Source organism: Epinephelus fuscoguttatus, linkage group LG8, assembly GCF_011397635.1.
Source record: "Epinephelus fuscoguttatus linkage group LG8, E.fuscoguttatus.final_Chr_v1".
Lineage (NCBI taxonomy): Eukaryota > Metazoa > Chordata > Actinopteri > Perciformes > Serranidae > Epinephelus > Epinephelus fuscoguttatus.
In genome coordinates this window covers 18562143-18585132 of record NC_064759.1, presented here as the reverse complement: position 1 = coordinate 18585132, position 22990 = coordinate 18562143, and the positions used below count along the sequence as shown (strand labels likewise).

Sequence of the window (22990 nt, the reverse complement as noted above, 5' to 3'; positions counted from 1 at the left end):
GCTTTACAAATGCCCTGTGATTCACTAACAAACACAGTGTGGGTGACAAATACAAAACATAATTAACGAACTAATGCATATTGTTTTGCAAATACAAAACACACCTATCAAACAAATACACATTTTTCTGATACATTATGTTTCAGAAACAAACACAGTATGTACAAACAAATATATTGTACTAAGACAAAAAAAATCACGTGACTTTTGGCACAATCTTAATTCTACCTCCAGCAGGTGGCGCTATGAGGCAACTGAAACGCTAGGAAGGAGCCACTGAGGGTCACAGAGCCAGGCCCCCAGCCACTCAAGGTGACCTCTCTGCTGTGTTTGAGGTGTTGGAGCCTTTTGGAGGTTTTTTGTTCAACTGTCATTTGTACTAACTGACCATCCAAAGCGCCAGTGGACTGTAACTATTTTGTGTGCGGTTGGGTCCAGGACTGAAATGACTTCTATCTTGTTTTTTCCTTCCTACAAGTTCCAGGACATAATGTGCACTGAACATCTCCATTCCAGAGTCCTGCATGGGGTCAGGTATCCACGGGTACCTGATGGGTAACCCACAAAAGCTGTGCGGGAACAGGTAAAAATGAACACGTGGGCCGGCAGTGTAAGAGAACCAAAATATATTTTGTATTTTACAGAATAAAACAAATGAATAGATGCCCAGTAAATGTGTTATATTGTGACATTTACATTGCTATTATCAAGCTGTAATTCCTTTTATTTTAGAAGTAAATGACACAAAATGAACCTTTGACCACTTTGGAGGACTCCGGCGATGAGCCTAAATCGAGTTCAAGACACCCAAGGAAGATCCTTTTTAGTTTTCATGGAGGGACTTTAATTAACGGTGTGGGCAGGTACAGCTTTGACGTAGACATAATGATGAGTAATGGTTTGGTTATGGTAGGCTACTGAGCTTTACGGGTACGGACAGTTGTGGATTTTCAAAAAGGGACCCTCTGGGACCCTCTTGATGGTTCAAGGACATCAAGTGTCCTTGAACCTAAGAGCAAACCTGACAGACATGAGGTGTGGCATTCGGTCAGTGCCTTGCTCAGAGAGAGGGAGAGGTCTGCACAGCCGGAACATCCAGAGACGCCTGAGCCACCAATGAAAAGACCAGCTCTCATGCTTGCCCCAGTGTCTTTGTCTGATAAAGAGGAGGACTGTATTGAGAAATACAGGGCAGAGCCCATTATTGGCATGGAGGACTGTCCCCAGCCGGTGTGGTCCAAACATGATGGGGCACACAGCCAGATGGCCTGCCTTGCACACAAGTACCTGGCAACACTTGCCACATCCGTACCATGTGAGGGGTTATTTTCACTGTTTGGGCATGTTGTTCAGAAGAAGCGAGCTGCCCTGTCGTCCAAAAATGTAAACAGGCTTGTCTGTTTGGGCAACTGGCTAAGTGTAAAGACACAGAAGTAATGGGAACAACCCATTTACTGTATGTTGTAGTTCTTTTCATTTGTGGTGTTTCTATGTTCATTTTGTCAGGAAATAAATGAGGAGGAAGGAGGCTGGGCTGCTCAGCCTCTGCTGATTGCAATAGAAGAGCAAAGAGAAGTATAGACTGTTTTATCCAAAGAAATGGAAGTACAACCTATAGCCTAACTGCACTATATACCAGAGTCCTAGCTCTGTTTCACACTCCCCACTGTTACATGCACACTTTATTTTCTGTAATTCCTTCTTTGTATCACCCTGTCTTGATCCCACTCTGTAGAAGGGGATGTTTTTGTGAGCATTTATTTTCCCATGTAACATTATAGACACAATTACATTGTATGAGATTATTTGCTTTAAGTGTGAATGATCCCAGAAATGATCTTTAAATGATGGAAAATTTAACTGACCAATGTACGTGTTAATGTGATGCATGCTTAAAGAAAAAATGGGATATTTATTTACAAGTGACAAGTTGGACACCACACTGTTAGTATTACAAAGTAATGTTAGATTCAGGTCAGTATGTCCATCTGTTGTTGTTTGTCAGACTTGAGTTTTCCATGGTATGCTTTCAGCATATTTTTTGAGCATGCAGTACCTTTGAGGTTATTCTAGAGAATATTCTGGACGGTATTTGTCATTGTTTGGATTGTTTCAATAATAATAAACATACATTTGCATAAAGCAAGCATATTTGTCCATTCCCATGTTGATAAGAACATTAAAAACTTGAAAAATATCCCTTTAAGGTGCATTTAGAACGGATAAAAAATATGTGATTAATATGTGATTAATCACAAATTAACTACGGACAGTCATGCAATTAATTGTGATTAAATATTTTAATTGATTGACAGCCCTAAAAAACATGTACCCATAATTACAACTCACACATTATTTTGGCACAATGGAATTTACATTTACTCAGTTGAAATAATGACAACTCATACAGTTAAGATGAAATTCAATAACTCAGTATGTGAAGTTGGAGTAAATTTAAGACATAAGTTGTTATGACTTACTGGTCATACATTGATGATTCATCAGCTCAGTGTGGTTGTACTGACCTGGGGCATGTATCACGAAGCGAGATCAACCTTTCCTGGGTTACCCAGACCTATCCTGGGTTGACTAACCCAAACAATGGCAATCAGGATAATCGGTATCACGACGCTGGATATCAACTCTGTAACTCAACCCAGGGTTGCTTTGTCAAGAGCCGTGAACACGCACGCAGCGGACCAATCACAATCATGAGAGAGGCGCAGTGTCACTGAGCGTCACAGAGCGCTGTATGTGAGGGGAAAAAAGTATTTCTCGTGAGGATCAGAGATTAATTCTACTAAAATATGAGGAGGAGAAAAGCAACATTACAGAAAAGGCCAACACAGTGGCAGCTGCAGGAGGAGGAAACGTGTGGCAACGCATAACGGGATGAATAATGTTTAGTTTTAGTTTAGATTAGTTTATTTGCACATAATATTAAAAACAGACAGTATAACATTTACAAGATTAAAAAAAGAAAAGTGCCGGAGAGGTTAGAAGCCACTAAAAGCTTATCAAAGAAATTCCCCTGTCACAACGTCAATGAAATCACATGATAGACAAGAAAAAAAAACGGGTCAGGAAAGAAGAAAGAGAGGAGGAGAGAGGGAAAAATCAAGACAAAACAAGGGAGCAAAAAAAAAGATGTGTAGGTTAAATTACTCATCACTGCTTCAAGTAGCTGCAGTACCTGTACCTGTACATCTGACACTGGTCACACCCTTTAATCCCATGAAATCAATGCTGCGCAGATGAATTGCGTGTATTACAATTATCGTCTAACATCATTGCGTCTGATAAACTGGTCTTCTTTGTCATAACGTTATATATGCTACAATAAAGCTTAAAGCTGACGCCACAATTAAATCATATCAACACCAAATTGATAGTCTGAATAAAATCATCCTGATATTGAGCTGTGTTAGAAATTAACAGCTGCATGCGCAAAAATATACCTAGTCTCCCTCTTTAAAAAACAAAAAGGAAAATCCCTCAAACACCATGAAGTGTAGACATGATAGGCTGCTTTCCACATTTCCAGCAGCAAAGCTGTCAATTAGGCCCATTATCTTTAACAGGGATCAATTCCTCCAACAAAACAAAATGTTGGCACTAATTAATGGTGCTATTAAGTGTCCGCAAATGATCAGTTTCTTTCTTATGAAGGCGTGGGATGAAATTTTGACTTCTTTCCACTCCTTTTTGAACAATCTTTTCATTGTCTGTTGTTGTTGCTTTCTTTTCTTTTTTAATGTTCAAAATAAACTTTCAAATCAAAATCAATCAAATGAATTAAACTTCCCGTCATGACTGGGCTGCATTTCTGTCAGCGGAGTCATTTTTTTCTGAACAGCTGATTGGCCAGTGGGTGGTGCTTTTTATAGGATCAGATTCAAACCTGAACTTACCCTGCTCCGGAGCAGGATAGCTGCTCAGAGTAAGTTACCATGGTGATCTACCCCGATAAGAACTGAACCGGCTTCGTGAGACCGAAAACCCAGGGTTAACCCTGAAGTTACCTCGCTAAGACATTAATCCTGCTTCGTGATACAGGCCCCTGCCGTGTCAATATTTGTTTTTAAATATGTGCGACGTCTTGTTTTTGTTTTTATTTGCATCAGACTTATCATTCTGTACAATAAAAGAAATAAAAACCATTCAAAAAAATGAATTTCTGTTTCTTACAGTAAAGAAGATTGAATTCCTCCTGTGCTCTGCTGCTGTTTTTATACAATGTAAATGAAATAGAAATAAATTTTCTTTTTAAAGTACTACAGTACCCATGAGCCTCAGCAGCCACTCCCTCCAATTAATTAAATTTTGTTTTGACCACTAATATAAGTTTTGTAGATGTTTTTTATTTGAAACAGCGAGCCACCTTGTGTCATGATTAACATAGCGCTGCAGTTTTTAACATCAAATTTCTGATGTAAAATGGTGTTACTCTGTATGTTTAGGACCAGAGGTGCAGAAATAGGTGTCCAGAAGGCAATTAATGTGCCATATTTTCCTCTGCAGACAAGAGCTGCCTCCATATATACCTCACTTGGCACCAGAACAGCACATAGCAAAATTCAATTACAATAGCCAGGTATCAACCTGTAGAGGGCGGCCACTGTGCATATTTTAACACAATATGTAGAATACAAATACTTTACACTCAAATGTGAAGATTTAGACCTGAATCAGTCAACAGCACTACTAAATACCCATATACATTGCTTTTCAACTGGAAAAAAAAGTGGTTTGGGGGTTTAGTTACTTTTTAAGTTTCCACCCCCACACGCACTTTTATACTTTGCCCACCAGGTGTCAATGTTTTTCCTTTTGAATGCAGTTTTTTCTTGGTTTTGAGGAAATAGAAACAAAAATAAAAACATGTTTCTCCTGCAGTGTAAACACTTGCTACCATCCAGAGTGGAGGGTGAGTTCATGTCACAGATGAGATCAAGTTCTGATTGGTCCTGATTTTGTGCAGTTGTCCTCCTATTCCTTTTTCACATATAAAATATCTCATTAAAAACTGTTACAGTGTGAGAAAATGACTCTAAAATACATATACAACTTCTTTTTCAGCAACTAATTTAATCAAAAACATACTCAGCCACTAAATGAAATACTGTACTACAATTATCTGCTTGTGATTTTACACTGCAAGGGTTTTATTGGAAATATACAAGAGTACCTTGCTGCAGTCAAGATGGCCGACTAGGGCGCCGCCATACATCCAATCCATGCCGGAAGTCACAACCGGAAGTTGGTTAATCGCCGCTCGATCCCGGAAATATGACCGAGCTAAAACAAAAATAAAAGCTTAAAAAACACGTACGTTTACACATAACATAATTTTATGCATTTTGTGCAGTTACATGTTTATCGTAACGGTATAAGTGACTAGTTAATTGTCTCGCCACGACTTTATAGGCTACTGTAAAACTCAGAAGTTAGTTAAAAGCCTACAATAATATCACTAAGTTATAATGCTAACGTTTCATGGATTTAACTTTAATATCAACGTTATGAATACGAATGTAAATATGTTGTTTGTTTGTGTATGTTTGTGTGGTGGTGGCCACACACATACACACACACACACACACACACACACACACACACACACACACACACACACATTCACAATAGGACTGAAGAATAACTAAAGTTAAATAAAGTGAATTCTCAGATTAAATAAACTGAGATTTAATAAAAAATGAGAATTTACACAACCAAATAAACAGCACTTTCAGATTAGGCTGCAGTTGCAACATGCACACATGGTCACAACAAATGTCATACTTACATTAGCATATGGTTAATATTAATTTATGTTAACAGTAAAAAAGAAAGCACTGTAAATCATTGGTGGTACAGTGTAAGGGTTGTACTGCCCAGACATTATGCATTAATCATATGATCCTTCCTTTATCTCCTGGATCACAGATTACCTGAGAGGAAGCGCACAGTATGTCAGGTTGGGGAACTGTGCTTCTGGAACATTAATGAGCAGCATGGGGCTCAACAGGAGACTGTCCTGGCTCCATTCCTGTTCACACTGTACACAGCAGACTTCAAATACAACTCTGAGTCCTGCCACATCCAGAAATACTCGGACGACACTGCCATTGTGGCATGTATCAGGAATGGGCAGGAATCTGAATACAGAGAACTGATAAAAGCCTTCAGTGACTGGAGTCACAAGAACTGTCTCCTACTGAACACCTCAAAGACCAAGGAAATGATTATAGATTTCTGCGGGTCCAAGCCCCCTCTTCAGCCAGTGAATACCTGTGGGATGGACATCAAGGTGGTGCCAAGTCATAAGTATCTAGGTGTACACCTGGATAATAATTTGGACTGGTCCCTACACATAGACGCTCTCTACAAAAGGCAGAGCCACCTCTTTTTCTTAAGGAAGCTCAGATCTCTTGACATCTGTAGTAAGATGCTGCAGATGTTTTATCAGTCTGTGGTGGCAAGTGTGTTGTTTTATGCTGCAGTCTGCTGGGGAGGAAGGAAAATTGTTGTAGATTCATGGTGTATTAATCTGCCTCTGCTACAAATATCATTCAAACACTGTGCAGACACAGCTCCCCACACCCCGTTTGTTCAAAGGCACAGAAGAGCAGCTTAGAGAAATGACTTCAATCCTGCTGGTTGTATTTTCATCCACCAGGGATCTTCAGGGATGAGTGGGGACATCATGGGCAACACAATGGCGCCAGACATTTGTTACTGCAACAGAACAGGTATTTCCTGGGTCTAGAGATGTGTTCATTATCCAGTTTAGCTATTAAATGAATGCAATAATTATATTTTCCTATTGTCAGTCTTCTGTTAATTCTATTTTATTTCTGGAATCCAATAAAACACAATATTACACTATCATACTGGCAATAATAACTTCACTTGGAGTTCTCTTTTTTGTAAACAACGTCTTTACTGAGTTCAATCATGTCACAGCAGCTCAAGCTGTACAGATAGGAAGGAGAAAGTGACAGTAGGATACTTATAAAATTAAGCTAAAAATCAGAACATTTGTATATACATATTAGAATCAAAGATATACAAATATAACAAATATAAAAAGTACTAAATGGGCAGGGCTATACACACAAGACTACTTACAGTATATACACCTTTCACTTGTACATATATATGGGAGAGATATGGATATATGTGCAGGATAATTGTGTACAGAGTTGTACAATATACACATGGTGTGTAACATTAAGAATAAAAATACTAAGCAATGTACATACTAAGCCATGTAAGCAATGTAAACTATGTTTACATTTACGGATTACACAGAATATTAGCAGCGAGATTTTACAGTGCGATACACAGTGGAATAAATATTGCATAGAGATACAACACACAGTGTAAACATACAGTATTGCACGAGGTAGGGAAGTAGAGTTATACAACAGACATAACAGTGCTACATTAAGTCGTGCACATGTGTAGAAATGTTTGCAGGCTGCAAGTATACCTGATGAAGGTCGTTTATTCAATAAATCAAGACAAAGCGAGACAGTGTGCGGGAGTCTCCCTAATTGTTCTTCGAGTTGAATTTTCCTCTGACGCACCTGTCACACACTCAGGTGTGCACAGATTTTTTTTTTTTTTTTTGATGTTTTGATGAACATACCCTTGAAATGCACTGCATGATTCGCCAAGTGCCTCTGGATGACACTTTCGCTTTTGGTAGTGAATTTGGGGCAGAGAGGACACGCAAACACAGATGGCGACACGGTTGTGCACTTCAGCCTGTCGCCTTTTTCAATTATAGAAGGGTGCATCTGGAAGAAAAGAATATATCAGAATCAGAATCAGAATCAAAAATACTTTACTGATCCCCGGGGGGAAATTGTTAGTGTTACAGTTGCTCCTATTCAACAAAGACTGTAGTATAACATATAGAAATATAAAATGTACAACAATATGTACAATACAATAGAATATATGCAACAATATATACAGCAATGGCACACATACTAGTGTAAAAAAAAACCCAAAGTGTTGTTGCCATGGTGACATGATTGAAGGATGGATGAGGATGAGGAGGGATAATAATAATAGCATGTGAAAACTCCTTTGGCAAATAACACGGCCTGAGTCCAACAGCCAACAGTTCTATGTCCGGGCAACAGATATGTTCCTTGATGGTAATAATAATGTGACCAGGATCACACGAACTATTATATATATATATATATATATATATATATATATATATATATATATATATATATATATATATATATTGCACCCTGAGGTATTTTATTTGTATATAGTATGTAAATATAGAAACTGTGTAAATATGTGGGTCTGCCAATAATTTATTCTTTTTTTTGTAAAGGGTCCTAACAGTCCTACAGTAGTGCCAGGGGCAAGGTATGAGAATGCCTCCTTATTATCAACCATTGTTTGCATGTCTGTAGCCTGAGATTTAACACGTGCTCTGTTAAATTTACAGGGAAAGTGCTGATTGCCGTTCTGACCTACTATTATATTTGGATTTTGTTTTTAGTAGTTGGAGTACAACTTATAACTCTGTTTTTTTTGTTGTAGTGCTGCAGCTGGTGTTGGCCTTTGGTCACAGGAGCAGCTGGTGCAGTGGGAGTTCACCTGTCGATTTGTGGTGTTATCCTTTAAGGTTTGCTGTGGCACTGGTATTAATTTGGGTGTGTTTCTGTTGGGGTAAAGAGGGTTTATTTTGTTTTCTAGTTTTGGCATTTAATTATTTCTTGTTTTGTTCACATATAGTATACTGCCAGTGCACCAGCCTGCTGACCGGTGTGCCACCACCACCTGCAGCGAAATATTTGACTTTTTTTAACTTTTTTAAATTGATGTTAGAGACCCTCCACCATAAAAAAACAGCCTGTTACAGCATTTTGACCCACACTGACTGTTTGTATCTATTTATACACACACATACATATATATGTAAGAAATAAATATGCGCGTGTGTGTATAGGGTAATACACACACCAAAAACGCTGAAAAAATTGCCATACGACTTTGCGTACTTTCTTTGGCTAAGCTAACGTTAGCCCAGACCATCGAGTCAAGTGGAGAAACAGCCTTTACGAGACATGACACTCTAATTCTTCGATGCATCGCATTTGTAAATAGCACGAATTACATCTTAGAAACCATACCACACTCGTTGGGTGATAATTAAAAGATTATTTTTCTTACCGTTCTCTCGTTCTCTGAACACAACCCGCTAATCAGTATGGCCACGGAATAAGCAAAAAATTACACGAAGAAGAAACTTCCGCTTGGGACTTTCCAACTTTCCGGTATAGACTAGATATATGGCGGCGCCCTAGTCGGCCATCTTGACTGCAGTTGGGTCCCTCTCGAAATATAGGGCTCAAAAGGGCATGTGACTTCGCAATGCATTGTGTGTAACCAGCGTCATTTTTACGGGCAAATTGTTTTGTTTACATTGCGTTGCGCCGGGAGAGAGACGTGAAGCAAGAGATTTAAATGGACTGGGCAAATCTTTAAGGGCTCGTGGGCAAGCAAACTTTGGGTGGGTGCAGGACCTCCAAAATTTACGCCTTAAAGAGAAGACCGTCGTCATTTCAGAGGTATGTAAACTTTACAAGCCTCAGTGTGTCCCACCTCCGTGTGGTGTTGCCTGTTTGCTTACTCAGGTTCTGACTAACATATCTTGGTGTCTGCTGGACCAGTTTATTTCAAACAAAAAATATTTTGAAGCCTAAATTCCACTCTTCATTTATGTGGTAAATATGTATGGGCTTCTTGGTTATTCCAGAATTAGGGGCATTTTCACACCATAAATCTCTAACTCCCCATCGTCATACATGGGTGGGCACAACATGGTGTGTATCTTTATTTTTTACTTTCACTTCTTAACCACAATTTAGGACAAGTTTACTCCTGTGGAGACAACTGAGAAACAATGTTTTTAGTGACATCAAGATGTGTACTTTTGTTTTCTTTTTTTTTTTTTTTTAAACGGGATTAAAAGTCCTGACTGCACAGCTGTGTTAGATTTGTCCCTAGTTCTATTTCAGCCCATCGATCTTCTTCCTGTAGTGATCGTGAGAACGATTGTGGCAGTTAATGACACAGCAAGTCTGCACCATTTTCAAACGATACAGTTACTTTTAAAATGCTAAAACACCAACAGAACACAAGTGTAGCGTCGCGAAACATAAACAACTTTCCAATTGCCCGCAAAGCCCACAATGCATTGCAATTTTTCCACCTCCGCTACGTTTACCCTTTTGAGCCCTATAAGAAATGAAGAAATGTGAACTCCTGACAAATTACCCTGACTGATCAATGTATTTTCTAGGTTTATATCCTCTCCTACTGTAATTTCCTCTCACTCTTGTGGGTCTACAGGTTTGATCTTGATGTGGATGCCATTGGATGAGTGGAGTGTAATTTTGTGAATCAGCTTGGGTTTCTGAGTGGGGTCCTCGATCAGATGGTACCTCCTCCTCAGTGTCAGGGCTGTCATCACTTTCAGCACATTCATGGCAAAGTTCTGCCCGATGCAATTTCTGAGGGAGGAAAACAGCAAAAGTGTGCTTTCAATCAAGAACACAAGAGGGCAGCAGCATGTCAGAGCAGTGATATTTCATCCTTTGCACTCAGACGGAAAAAACAAGGGTTGTTCTTTAATCAAGGAAATCAAATCAACAGTCGGCACAAGAAATGAAGCTTTGCGTTAGTTCACGCAGGGCATGGAAGTCCCACAACAAGGCGGTCCATTTAATAATGGCCTCCTACTCACTGATACCTACTACACTAATGCTGCCACACACCGCTGCTGCTGGCAAAGCTTTGCCTCCTCCACCCAAGCCTCCACCTTTCTGATTCAGAGTCCAAACATGGCTTAACCTTTAAGGGTATTTTATGTCTTGCTTGGGCCCACTCTTGTTGGTTCTGCATTGCGCTCCCTGTATTGGTTTAGCATGCTGCTTGTCTGATCCAGGGAGCATCTTCAGAGTGGAGCCATCAGCACCAAGAAATTGTTCAATCTATGACGAGGGAGTTCCTGACTGAATTATCATTATTGTTGAATGTTGACTGACATAATATGGACAAAAAGATGTGGTGATAGTTTGAAGCTTCATTCATAACTTTGAGATTCCAACTCTTCCTTACTCTTTTTTGCGTGTCTATTCTTAAATTGGTATCTCTTGCAGCGACACTATTATTAGTGCTGTTATATTATTTGTAGAATTAAAATTTCAGTGCTGGCTGGATTGGTTGCTTCTTGCATGATCCGAACATTTCCAGTAACTCCAGCATTAAAAAGTAAAAAAAAAAAAAAAAAAGTCAAGATTTATTGAAAATATACGTAGATGTAATCATTTCCAAAATGCACAGGATGTTTTTATCCGAAGAAATATTCCGCTTCAGTCAGAATTTGTTGGCATCAAACCCTCAAAAACACTTCCACTGCAGTCAAAAAACTTTGCTCTCCTGCTTGCCACACACAATGGGAGGGTTTTTTTTCCCACCGTTGAGTGGGTTTTTTTGAGGAGTTTTTCCTTATCGGCTGTGAGGGTCCCAAGGACAGAGGGATGTTGTATGCTGTTAAGTCCTCTGAGGCAAATTGTGATTTGTGAAATTGGGTTTTATAAATAAAATTGAATTGAATTGAACCTGTATTAACAGGGCAGTCTGAAAGCACACTTGGCAGGTGTGTTGCTGGAGATTCAAGGGCATGCAGTGTTGGATTTGGTGCAGGGGACATGCAACTCATTCACTATTAATAATATTTGAATAAACAGGAAAACAATGCTCTGTGCATCAGCAGGGGTGTGGCTTCAAGGCTGAATTGATGCTGGGTATACTAATATCACAACCAAACTCTTGATCACTTCCCTAAAGTCAAGGAGCAGAGGCAGATAGCCTACATGAACAGTGCCTCTCTGCTGTCGCAACTCAAATTGTGAAGGTTTGCCTTTTCTTTTTTTTTGGTGTTTCAAAAAAAAACACCCTCCCTCTCTAGTTCTTAGGGAATCAGTCACACAATGTCAGGTCAGGACAAACCTTGGCCCAGCAGAGAAGGGAATGTAAGCATGAGGTGACCTCTTGGAAGCATTCTCTGGTAGGAAACGCAGTGGGTCAAAGACCTGTCGTGACATAAGATAGAAAAAGCAAATGTCAGTAAATTCCACATTTAATTTAATGACTTTGTTTATGACATGTAACCTCAGTGTCATTTATGACTCAGTGCTGTCTTTTGATGCCCAGGTTACTTACAGTAAGTGGTACACACACACACACACATACACACACACACACACTCCCTTCTCCCCCTACCTCAACTGTAAAGTGCAATAAAGTGCAGATATCGCATATTACTATGACTTTGACAGGAACTTTTTTTTGGGAGTTTTACCAATGTAACACTCTGCAGCGACATTCACTGTGCTCACTGTCACGGAGGCTTTGGAACATATTTACGATAACAACAGCGAAACAGAGGCAGATGTGTCTGAAGACCATCTTGAGATGCATTCTGATAATGATGATTTGGATTCTGAGCCGTCAGTGACGGTGTCAGGGCAACTTTGACTTGTGTCAAAGACATTAAGTCAGCTTTTATGCCAGTCATTCCCAGTTTGATAGAGAAAATGGCTCATTTGGGTTGAATTTAAGTGAACAGGTCAATGTGACCTTTGACATTGTGGATATAAAATGTCATCACTTCATCATTTCATCTTATTAGACATTTGTGTGAAATTTTGTCATAGCATATAAATTCTTCAGTTATGGCCAAAAACATTTTTTGGGAGGTCACAGTGACCTTTGATCTTTGACAACCAAATTCTAATCAGCTCATTCTTGAGTCCAAATGGACCTTTGTGCCAAATTTGAGAAAACTCCCTTAAAGCCTTCTTGAGATACCACATTCATTATCCATCCATTATCCATTATAAAACATCCATTACATCTGTAATGGCTGAATGTTGGCTGGTTATGAATGTAGACACGGATATGATGCAAATGAAATGCCTTTCGGGGACCGATAAAGTTGTCTGAATCTGAATCTGAATTCATGAGAATGAAACTAACACAAGGTCACAGTGACCCTGACCTTTTTCTTATTATTTATTTATTTTTTCCTTCCATTTTTCTTCCTTTTTTTAAAAAAAAAATTACATCAGGATGGGGGGTGAGGGAGGTGAGGGGATCTGTTGGGGATGGGGGGGCTCTGCTTTTAACACGTAAAGCACTTTGTGCTACATTTTATTGTATGAAAAGTGCTCTATAAATAAAGAATGACTGATTGATTGACATTTGCCAACCAAATGCTAATCACTTCATCCTTGAATAAAACTGGACCTTTGTGCCAAATTCTAAAAAAATTCTTCATGGAATTCTTGAGATATTGTGTTCACAATACTATGATGGATGGACAGATGAACGGATGAACGGACAACCCAAAAACATCATGCCTAGTAAAATAAAGTAAAAAAAAAAGACAAAACGAAACAAAAAAACAGAAATGGCACAACATTTGTGATGCTGTAAACACCGTGTCAGCACAGGGACGCACAGTATCTGAAATTACAGTAATCGTGTGAAGTCTGATGGCTGGTGGCTGCTTGCTCTGCTGCCAGTCAGCGGCTAATAAGTGGAGCTAACTGCTAACAGCCAATGCTGCAATTAACAAACTCCACAAATTCATTCAGTGCTTCCGCCATCCACAGTCAGACACATATGGCTGCTTGTTAACAGCTGAATTACAGCTCACAATTTGCTGCTCCAGTGTGTGTGTTTTTGCTGGCTAGGGAAACTTCCTAGTGCCGACCATTTACTGGAGTTCGCCAGCCTGTCCCTCATGCGGCACTGAAGGTAAGTACAAGCACAGCCAGTCTTGGCTTTCAACATCCGGTTGTCCACAACTAACATTTTCATCACATCAAGTGTTACCAACAAAAATGAAACACAGATTTCATATGACTTTGTTTTATGAAGATCTATTCAAAGCTAATCATCGTTTCATTTTTGTATTAAAAAAGGTTGTTGATGAAAAATTTTCAAAAACAAAAAAGCCCTGTGTTTGTTAGAATTTTTTGGTTAGTGAAACATGGATGGTTATACATGTACCAACACTGCAGGAACATGTTTCCTATACCTGAGGAGGGTTAATCTTTGATTCATGTACACCATGTAGTAAGCGGGTGATAGGTGAGCTTTCATATCAAAAACATCTGCTTAGAATAAAATCATCTTGACTTACATCAGGGTTTTCCCAGACAGTTTCATTTCTGTGAATCGCATACACATTTATTCCAATGTGACAACCTACAAATAAGAAAAAAAGGTGTGTTTGGGTTTAGGATTATGCAGTGACTGTACGACAAAGTATATAGATACAAATACACCAATACTTAATCTATGTGAGTATGAGACACAGTGTTTTACCAATCAAAACATGTAGGTTAAAGGATTATTTGTGCTGTGTGTTGCTCAAGGCTTTGTAATACAAAACCAAGGCCAGGTTGACCTGACCTTGGTTCTGGCAATGAAATAATAAAAACAAGTTAATATTTTACCAGTGGGGTAGACAATCTAGGCTGTTGTATCAATATGAACTTTCCAAAAACATTAAGAACAAACCTTTTGGTAAAGTCCTTTCATCATAAAAGGTCACGGGTTTCGTGGTCTTTCTGGAAACTGCTGGTACAGGAGGGTAAAGGCGAAGGCACTCTTTGATACACATTGTGGTGTATGGAATTTTACTGAGATCCTCCCTTGAAATAGGACAGGTGTGCATTAGGTTTAAATATTCTATAAAAAAGTGACTGCCTAAAGCTCACCTAATCCAGCTGTTGTGATACAGAGCGGCACTGACTTGCATTGCACCTTGGGTTTCAGCAGGTAAATTACCACTCCATGGTGTCCTTGCCATCCAGGGCTTGAATGATCTCCTCCCTGCACATCTTCTGGTGTTCCGGGTGGCAGGCCAGACAGTAGAGGATGAAAGACATGCCACTGGCTGTGGTGTCATGGCCCTCAAACATGAAGGTGTCCACTTCTGCTCGTATGTCTTCATCTGATAAACCCTGCTGGTTCTCATCCTGAGGATGAGAGAAAAAGACAAATACAAAAGAATACAGTAGGCACAGTCACTCTCTACTCCATTTGTAAAGCTACACTTACAAGTACACAACAAGTACTTTATTGTACTTTATTGTACAATAAAACCACAATAAAGGAGCATAATAAAAGAAGGTAAGAGATATTGGCCACATCTTACACTTGATGCATAGCGCATTACAATCGTCACTGCTAATTTCAGACCAGTGTAGTTGTCATTTTCACAGCCAGTGTCCATGTTGTTCAGGTACTTTTTCCCAATTCAAGTTTATGGGCATGCAGGTCCTAAATGTAGGTGTGGTAAGGCATATTGTTGGCATTTTGCTTTTTTGAGTTAGCAGAAAGCGATCGTCCCATTGAGCAACAAAAAACTAGTATGAAGTCAGAATTTATCCTAGTATTTTCCTGCGATTTAAATGGCGCATTATTCAGTCAGTGACATATGCCTACATAGGTGGGTTCACAACACCCTTACACTCTGCCTTTTACATTCACAAGGACACATGGATGGATTCAGGGTGGGTGAAATAATTCATGATTCTTAAGGAAAATATTATTAAATTCACTTACGTGTAAACATAACAGAGGGTAGAGCTGCAGAGCTGCAGTCTGAATCCCCATTAAGTGAGGCACTGTGCAGATTTACGAGGAGCACCGTGACTTCATTGATTATTTCAGAAGCTTAAAGTTTAGTTCTGTTTGCTTGGTCTTTAGTTTATAATTACAGTTTTGATTTTTGCTGCTTAAATGTCCCATGGCATTTGCTGCAGTAACATTACTGCTCTGACTGCATTGCTCTCAGCAGAAAACCACTCATTTCTCCAGTTGGCCGAATCCACCTTGTAAACAGCAGTGCGACAGGTGCAGGAACACCTGCTTTTGAAGGGAATCGGAGATGACACTGACTGGTTGAATTCACAACACACCTATGATCAATTAAGGGACTAAATACAACTCCTTGGCCAGTTGCACCTTACTTTGTGCCCAGAATATGTGGCTTGGAGTGGAGTTGGACGCATTTTCAGGGTGCTTTCAGACCGAGAGTTTGCTTGCTTTGGTCCGAATCAGGGACTAATTTTGTTAAAAAGTTGCATAATTGTCTAGAGTTGGTTCATATTCTCAAGGCAGCGGACCGGATAAAATGCCTGTGTGAGAAAATTGCTCTTAATGTGCAATTGCTGTGCTCACACCTGCCCAAATGAACTGCACTTTGGGGCAAACGAATTTGAGTTGAATTGAACTGAACTAGAGCAACTGAGGAGGGATCCCTCTTCCAGGAGGGACAGAGATGTAATGCAATAGATGTCGAGTCTACCGAACAGATGAACATAATACACTTGAGTGTGTCTTAAAAAAATTAATTCACTGGGGCATCGGTAGTGTAGTGGATAGTGCCGGCGCCCCATGTACATGTCTCTGGCTTGCAACCCCTTGCTGGATGTCAACCCCCACTCTCTCTCTCTCTCTCAGCCCATTTCAATCCATCTGTCCATTAAAGGCAAAAAGCAAAAAGCCAAAAAAAAAATCTGAAAAAAAATTCACACAACAGTGTGTATTTTGGAGTTAGAAACAGCAATGATACACCATGCTGTACCTGAGTTACAGAGGTGTTATTGGGTATTAGGTTATTGTGTCTTACTGAGATTAACTCAAGAGAGCCTGACTATTGCCTTTGTATCAATGTTCATTGAAATGCCAAACATGCATGTTTCCTATTGCACTGGGATTTTGCCACTTGGATATTATGTCAAATTATCTCTTTTATAGTCTTGTTTTTTTATTTTTTTATTTGATACAACATTGTTTTTATTGTCTTTATGCTCTTTGTCCTTTTTTATTATCATACATGTTGGTGTGGTTGTCCCTGTTGTCATATGTACAGTGTGCTGTTTTAAACCCTGGCTGCACAGTTAGCTCTGAGCTTTAAGTGCTGTATGCCTTCATGGCTGTACATTTGTTTGCTGTTTGACTGCTGCTACTTGAAGGCTGTTTATGCTTTAAATGTTAAACTGTTATTCTTGCCATTTTTAAATTATTTTCTCTATAAAGGACTTTTTCACTTTATGTTTTGACAGTTTGTACACAACTGCATCTTTGACTGAGACATTGGTGAAATCACTCTGACAATCTGATTGGCAGTTCAGCTCACGAGAAGAGAAATGGAAATGAGGATGTAAACAAACAGCTAAAGTCAAGGAAGTGTGAGATTGAGACAAACTTATTCTATCAAATAATCCTTTTTTTCTTAGCCATTGAGCTCTTCAGCAGAAACGGTTTGTAATTTTTTTTTGCTGTCATTCGCCATTGTCAATGTCCTTTTTTTTTCTTTCTTTCTTTTTTTTTTTTTTTACATTGGGTTGTGTTAATAATATGCTAACTGGCTAGCTAGTGTCATGAATCACCACTGCCCACTGTCATTAAGAATTACTTCCTCTTACGCGGGGGCACAACCCATGTCCTAGTTGGCTGTTGGCTGTCGTCGTTGCAGTCTGTTCAAGTGCAACATTTTGGCTGAGACACAGGTGACGTGACGCAGCACAGCAGTCAACCTTTGCCATCCCTTGTTCTTTGTTATTGGTTTGGTGTGTCTGGGCCTTAAATGTTTGTGACTTGTTATCACTGTCACAACAATGAACAAAAGTGAGAATGTCTAACTCCATAAATCAGTAAACTGAATCTGAAATCACACAACATACTCTTGCGAAGAGAAGGATGTCCAGAAAGTCCAAGTTTCTTTTGGCCTGTATGCGTTCCAGCTCCTTCTCCTCCTTTAGTTCTTCTTTCCTCTTTCTTATGACCGCCTCTTCAAAAGACAAGATCAACCATAGCCAGAGTTTAGTGTATAATGCACACTGATCAAATTCAGTTTAACTGATAGTAGCAATAGTTTCATATTGTCATTAATCAAAGTATGTGTGAAGATCTTACCTGTATGATCATGAGCCACTCTACATGCTTTTCTGTATCTGAAGCCATGTGGGCTAAGGTAGAAAATCAGGCCGCTGTGGTATAGAAATGTCCTGAACTGCAGGTTAATCAAATAACTGAGCTCATAAACTGCCTTGATGTATGCATTACTTTCACTGAAATGAGAACATAGGCAAACATTAAAAACTGAGTTTCCCAGACAGCTAAAGCTTTACACAACTGAAAGCACAGTTCTGAATTTGTGAATGGCATGAAAAAGTTTTTATTGACTCACTCCTTGGTCTGACAGTTGCTGCTGTGGCTGAAAGCACACTTTAAGATGGTGTCCAGTGACATAAGGCTCACATGTTCGAACAACTCAAAGGACTCGCCAGTGTTTGCATAACTTTCCCATTTGTCCTGACAACAGAGAGAACAGAGGTGACATCTCTGCAGGAGATGGAAAAACTCAATCAACTTTGACACAACATTTGTCATCTAGACGGCCTAAAAGTCTTTTTGTTCTTAACATTACTTCACCATTGTGGTTTTTAATAATTCACTGTAATTGTGATTCACATGTCTAAACTGTCACATACATACCAACATCGTTTTAACAGAGTCTGCCATCAGTTTAATGTATGGTTTCAAAACATCATAATGGAAACCTGGGGTCAAGAGCCTTCTGTTCCGAAACCACCTTTCACCCTTTGATACCAATAAACCTTTACCTGAAGACAGACAGTACTGTGTCAGTCAGTAAACCATCTCTGTAATAAGATAAAACATGTCGTAGGAGAAGGACAAATCAGTCTTACCAATCCAAGACTCAATAAACTTATATCCCAATTCATCTTTTGCCTCTGTAAGGAGACGAAGAAATCAATAAAAATATTGTTATATTGACTTTTGGTTGTAAAATGGAGCCAGTGGTCCTACAGGAGATAATGAAAAGCACTGAATTGACCATACTGTTATAATCATCGCTCACACACCTGTTGTTGCATATACGGTCTTCACATAATCTGGATGTTGAATGTTAAGGAAACAAACACTGGGACCACTCCACACTGGGACAGTGTAAGAGTACTGCCTTCCCCATCCCATAATCCTATCCAGATCTTTTCCATCTTCTTTGAACTGAAAAAACAATGAAAAAGGTTAACCACATGTTTCATTCCTGTAACCTCAGAGAACAATTTGTTACCGACAGAACTGATGTTTACTAACCACATGTTGTTAATGTGCAAAAGTAGAGAAACAACATAAAAAAAATACTCAGTTACAACCAGTCATGTTGCAGTTACCATTTACATTCATCGCTCCTGAGATATCATGATGAATAATGGCCAGCCAAGTGTTTGTTCAGAACGTTTGATGTCACAGTGAAATTGACCTTTGACCGTTTGGATATAAAATGTCATCACTTCATCATTTTATCCTATTAGACATTTGTGTGAAATTTTGTCATAATTAGCGTAAGAATTCTTGAGTTATGGCCAAAAACAGGTTTTGTGGGACACAGTGACTTTTGACCACCAAATTCTAATCAGTTCATTATTAAGTGTAGGTGGACATTTGTGCCAAATTTGAAGAAATTCCCTCCAGGTATTCTTGAGATATTTGAGATATTACGTTCACAAGAATGCAATGGATGAAATCACAGTGACCTTGACCTTTTACCACTGAATTCTAATCTGTTAATCCTTGACTCAAAGTCAATGTTTGGGCCAAATTTGAAGAAATCCCCTCAAGCTTAATGTGAGATATCGCAAGAATGAGACAGACAAGGTCACAGTGACCTTGACCTTTCACTTATGACCACCAAAAACTATTTGGTTTATTGTTGAGTCCAAGTGGACATTTGTTCTAGATTTGAAGAAATTCTCACAAGCCATTCATGAGATATCGAGTTCAAGAGAATTAGATGTTGCAAAGTCACAGCAACCTTGACCTCTGACCACCAAATTCTAATCAGTTCAGTCTACAGTCCAAGTTTATGTTTGTGCCAAATTTGAAGACATTAACTCTAGGCATTTTTGAGATATTGCGTTCACAAGAATGCAATGGATGAGGTCACAGTGACCTTGATCTTTGACCACCAAGTTCTACTCAATTAATCCTTGACTCAAAGTCGAGGTTTGTACCAAATTTGAAGAATTTCCCTAAAGCTGTTCTTGAGATATTGTGTTCATGAGAATGAAACAGACAAGGTCACAGTGACATTGACCTTTGATTTTTGACCACCAAATTCTTATCAGTCTATGCTTCAGTACAAAGGGACTTTTGTTCCAAATTTGAAGAAATTCACTCAAGCTGTTCGTGAGATATTGCATTCACAAGAATAAGATGATGCAAGGTCACAGCAACCTTGACCTTTGACTACCAAATTCTAATCAGTTCATTCTTGAGTCCAAGTCGATGTTTGTGCAAAATTTGAAGAAATTAACTTCAGGCATTCTTGAGATATTGCATTCACAAGAATGCAACGGATGAGGTCACAGTGACCTTGACCTTTGACCCACAAATTCTACTCTCTGAATGTTTTATGAACAGCCCCGGGCTTCTCAGACTCTTATAGCGAGTTACCGCAAGTTACCCATCCTACAGGGGGAACTCATTTAGTGACTTTGCTGGCCACAGCACAGCGTTTCTCCCATTCCTTTCTCGCCGTGCACACACAGGTGTCGGTGCCTCAAGTGATTAAACCTTTGGTAATTAAAATCTATGTGATGCTCGCAGCTCGACAAAAAAATACATATATGTAAATGTGCGATAGTTTTGGTAACATAACGTCCAGTCACAGGTTACAGCCTGATGATTAGAGGAGAAATGGCAGAGCATAAAGGTCCAGGTGGAAAAAACAACAACACAATCATTTAGGATTTTGCTAAAAGAAGGAAATCACCTGTTGATTTATATATATAGATGCCAGGGTACATTTTATGTATTTTGGAGCTGTTTACATGTGTAATTTGTGGTAGATTTTGTTTGATTTTTCTACTACTATTGTATACACAATCTGAATGTCACTCTGAGTCACTGTTGTTGTTTACAAACGAAAGAAATGAGAGATAATTTTTGTTTATTTTTTACTGAATATTTAAAGGTGAACTGTTAGGCTAACATGTAAATTTAAAAAAAAATAATCTTTTTTACTAATTTGTCATATCATCAAGAATATTGTTATCACAAAAATACCCTTAAATATTGTGATATTATTTTAGGGCCATATCACCCATCCCTAATTGAAAGTTATTTTGTGTCAAAACAAAAATGTCCCAACCGACCCCGCTCTCCCTAGGCTACTGAATGGAGTATTGTGAGGCACAGTGAATTCAAAAAATTGTGCAATACTGCCAATGATTAAAATGGTATTGGTTATTTTAACCCCTGTTCATTGATGAATCCTGTATACTCTGAGGAAAAACAGTGAAATACTTCATAGATCTGACATTAAGTGTGCTGAAATATCTTCTATTACTGTAAAACACTTTGTAATTCTGTTTTGAAAAGTGCAATAAAAATGAAAATATCATCATTGTTATATATCAGTTACAGAAAGTTGCACTACTGAGCACTCGTGACTGAATTACCTCTTTAACATGTCCAAAAAGCCAGTGTGCCGGTGGTCCTGGAAAAGCTTTGAAGTTGTGAAGCATATCTCTTCTTTGGAGGTACAAGACTGTAACTTTAAAGGCAATGGTAACAAGACAAAGTAGAGCAAACAAGTGATGCATATGAGGCCAGCCCAGCTGATTCAGCAAAGCCTCAGCTGACTCCATCTCAGGTGAGTCCGTGCGTCGTTGGAGGAAAAACTCTGAACACAACTGAAGGTGACTTCAGGCTTGTTGGATATTAAGTGTGCCTCATCTGAGCAGTGGACGGGATCGCGGGTGGTGACAAAAACACACAGTCACATCAGATAGCTTCCAGCTGCCTTCAGTGTCTGGTCACAGAAACATTCACATCCTGTTAGATGTGATTCCCATTTATTAAAATGTGATCAGACCCATGTATCAGTTTGTTCCAGGTTTTGTTTTAATTATGACAGAGTAGCCTACTCAAATCCTGTTCACGTTTCAAACTCCATTTCACATGAACTCTCATGGTACATCAGTTTCATATCCGTTTGCTGTTGTACATAAATCAGCTGAGCAGACCTGTCACCCTCAAATAAACCACATACATTAAAAACATTAAACTAACAGTCAAACACAGAGGAAAGATAGATAAATATAGTCAGATATAATCAGGGCTTCACATCTGCACATATCCCAATACCAAGTCTTTGTGTTGCTTAATACTTAACCCTCCATGATGCCGTGTTGACTCTAAGTAATAAACCCATTTTTGGCCGTTTGCAGTCACTCAGTACATCCTCAATTATGTTACAGTATCTTAAGTCTTGGGCTGCTGTGAAACTGCGCCTACTTAGGGCAACAAACAAGTCTAATTTTGGGGTGTTTTCATTCACTTTTTTAAAAATTGTCTTTTTGCACTTTGAGCACCATTCGTTTTTAACTGTTTAACTGTTAATAATGTAACTTTACTCTCTGGAGCCCATGTTCAGTCCCTTTTTGGGGCCCTCCTCACATGGTTCAGCCCCATCAACTCCCCACAAGAACTGTCTGAAAAACGTCTTATTCTGTCATTTTATAATCTGGAAAAATGGATTTACAGTAACAGATGAGTAAAGTTTAATTTTTTAAATTGTGTAATGTACTTTATTTGATAATTAGGACAGTGAATTTTTTAAAATTGCAAATGTCAAATTGAGACATACCCGTCTGCAGCCTGCAGTTAGGGGCGGGCTTAGGGGCGGAGTTAAACATTGTGATTGGTTGAAAGTCGAATCTGGGCGGAGTTAAACGTCAACTGTGATTGGTTGCTAGCAGTGTCTCGCCGTTTACCGCCGTTTACTTCCGTTTACTTGTTTGAACATAGGGTGCGTCCCAAGTCTCTTATTTTT

The 22990-nt window shown here is 39.0% G+C and overlaps 2 protein-coding genes across 2 annotated transcripts in view; both read right to left on the bottom strand.

The window, feature by feature from the left end:
- LOC125893578 (cytochrome P450 4B1-like) overlaps positions 1 to 22990 on the bottom strand; it is a 55630-nt gene that overhangs the window by 11989 nt on the left and 20651 nt on the right. The gene's annotated exons all lie outside the window — the stretch shown is intronic.
- LOC125893581 (cytochrome P450 4B1-like) lies at positions 10370 to 21835 on the bottom strand. The gene is made up of 12 exons (XM_049584332.1): positions 21615 to 21835; positions 19014 to 19158; positions 18837 to 18881; positions 18622 to 18749; positions 18314 to 18438; positions 18040 to 18194; positions 17808 to 17914; positions 14902 to 15092; positions 14632 to 14765; positions 14252 to 14316; positions 12052 to 12134; positions 10370 to 10550 (listed from the first exon to the last, which is right to left on the bottom strand). Exons 1-12 carry the CDS (start codon positions 21801 to 21803, stop codon positions 10370 to 10372), a joined length of 1548 nt encoding a protein of 515 aa, XP_049440289.1. The 5' UTR covers positions 21804 to 21835.

Bases quoted from the DNA above. Each gene is read 5' to 3' on its own strand.
- LOC125893581 (XM_049584332.1), bottom strand. From the start codon at position 21,803: ATGGAGTCAGCTGAGGCTTTGCTGAATCAGCTGGGCTGGCCTCATATG. The intron at 17,915-18,039 runs GTAAGATCTTCA...TGTCTTTTGAAG, and splicing joins AGTGGCTCATGATCATACAG to AGGCGGTCATAAGAAAGAGG. The intron at 12,135-14,251 runs GTAAGTCAAGAT...ATGTCACGACAG, and splicing joins CTGTCTGGGAAAACCCTGAT to GTCTTTGACCCACTGCGTTT.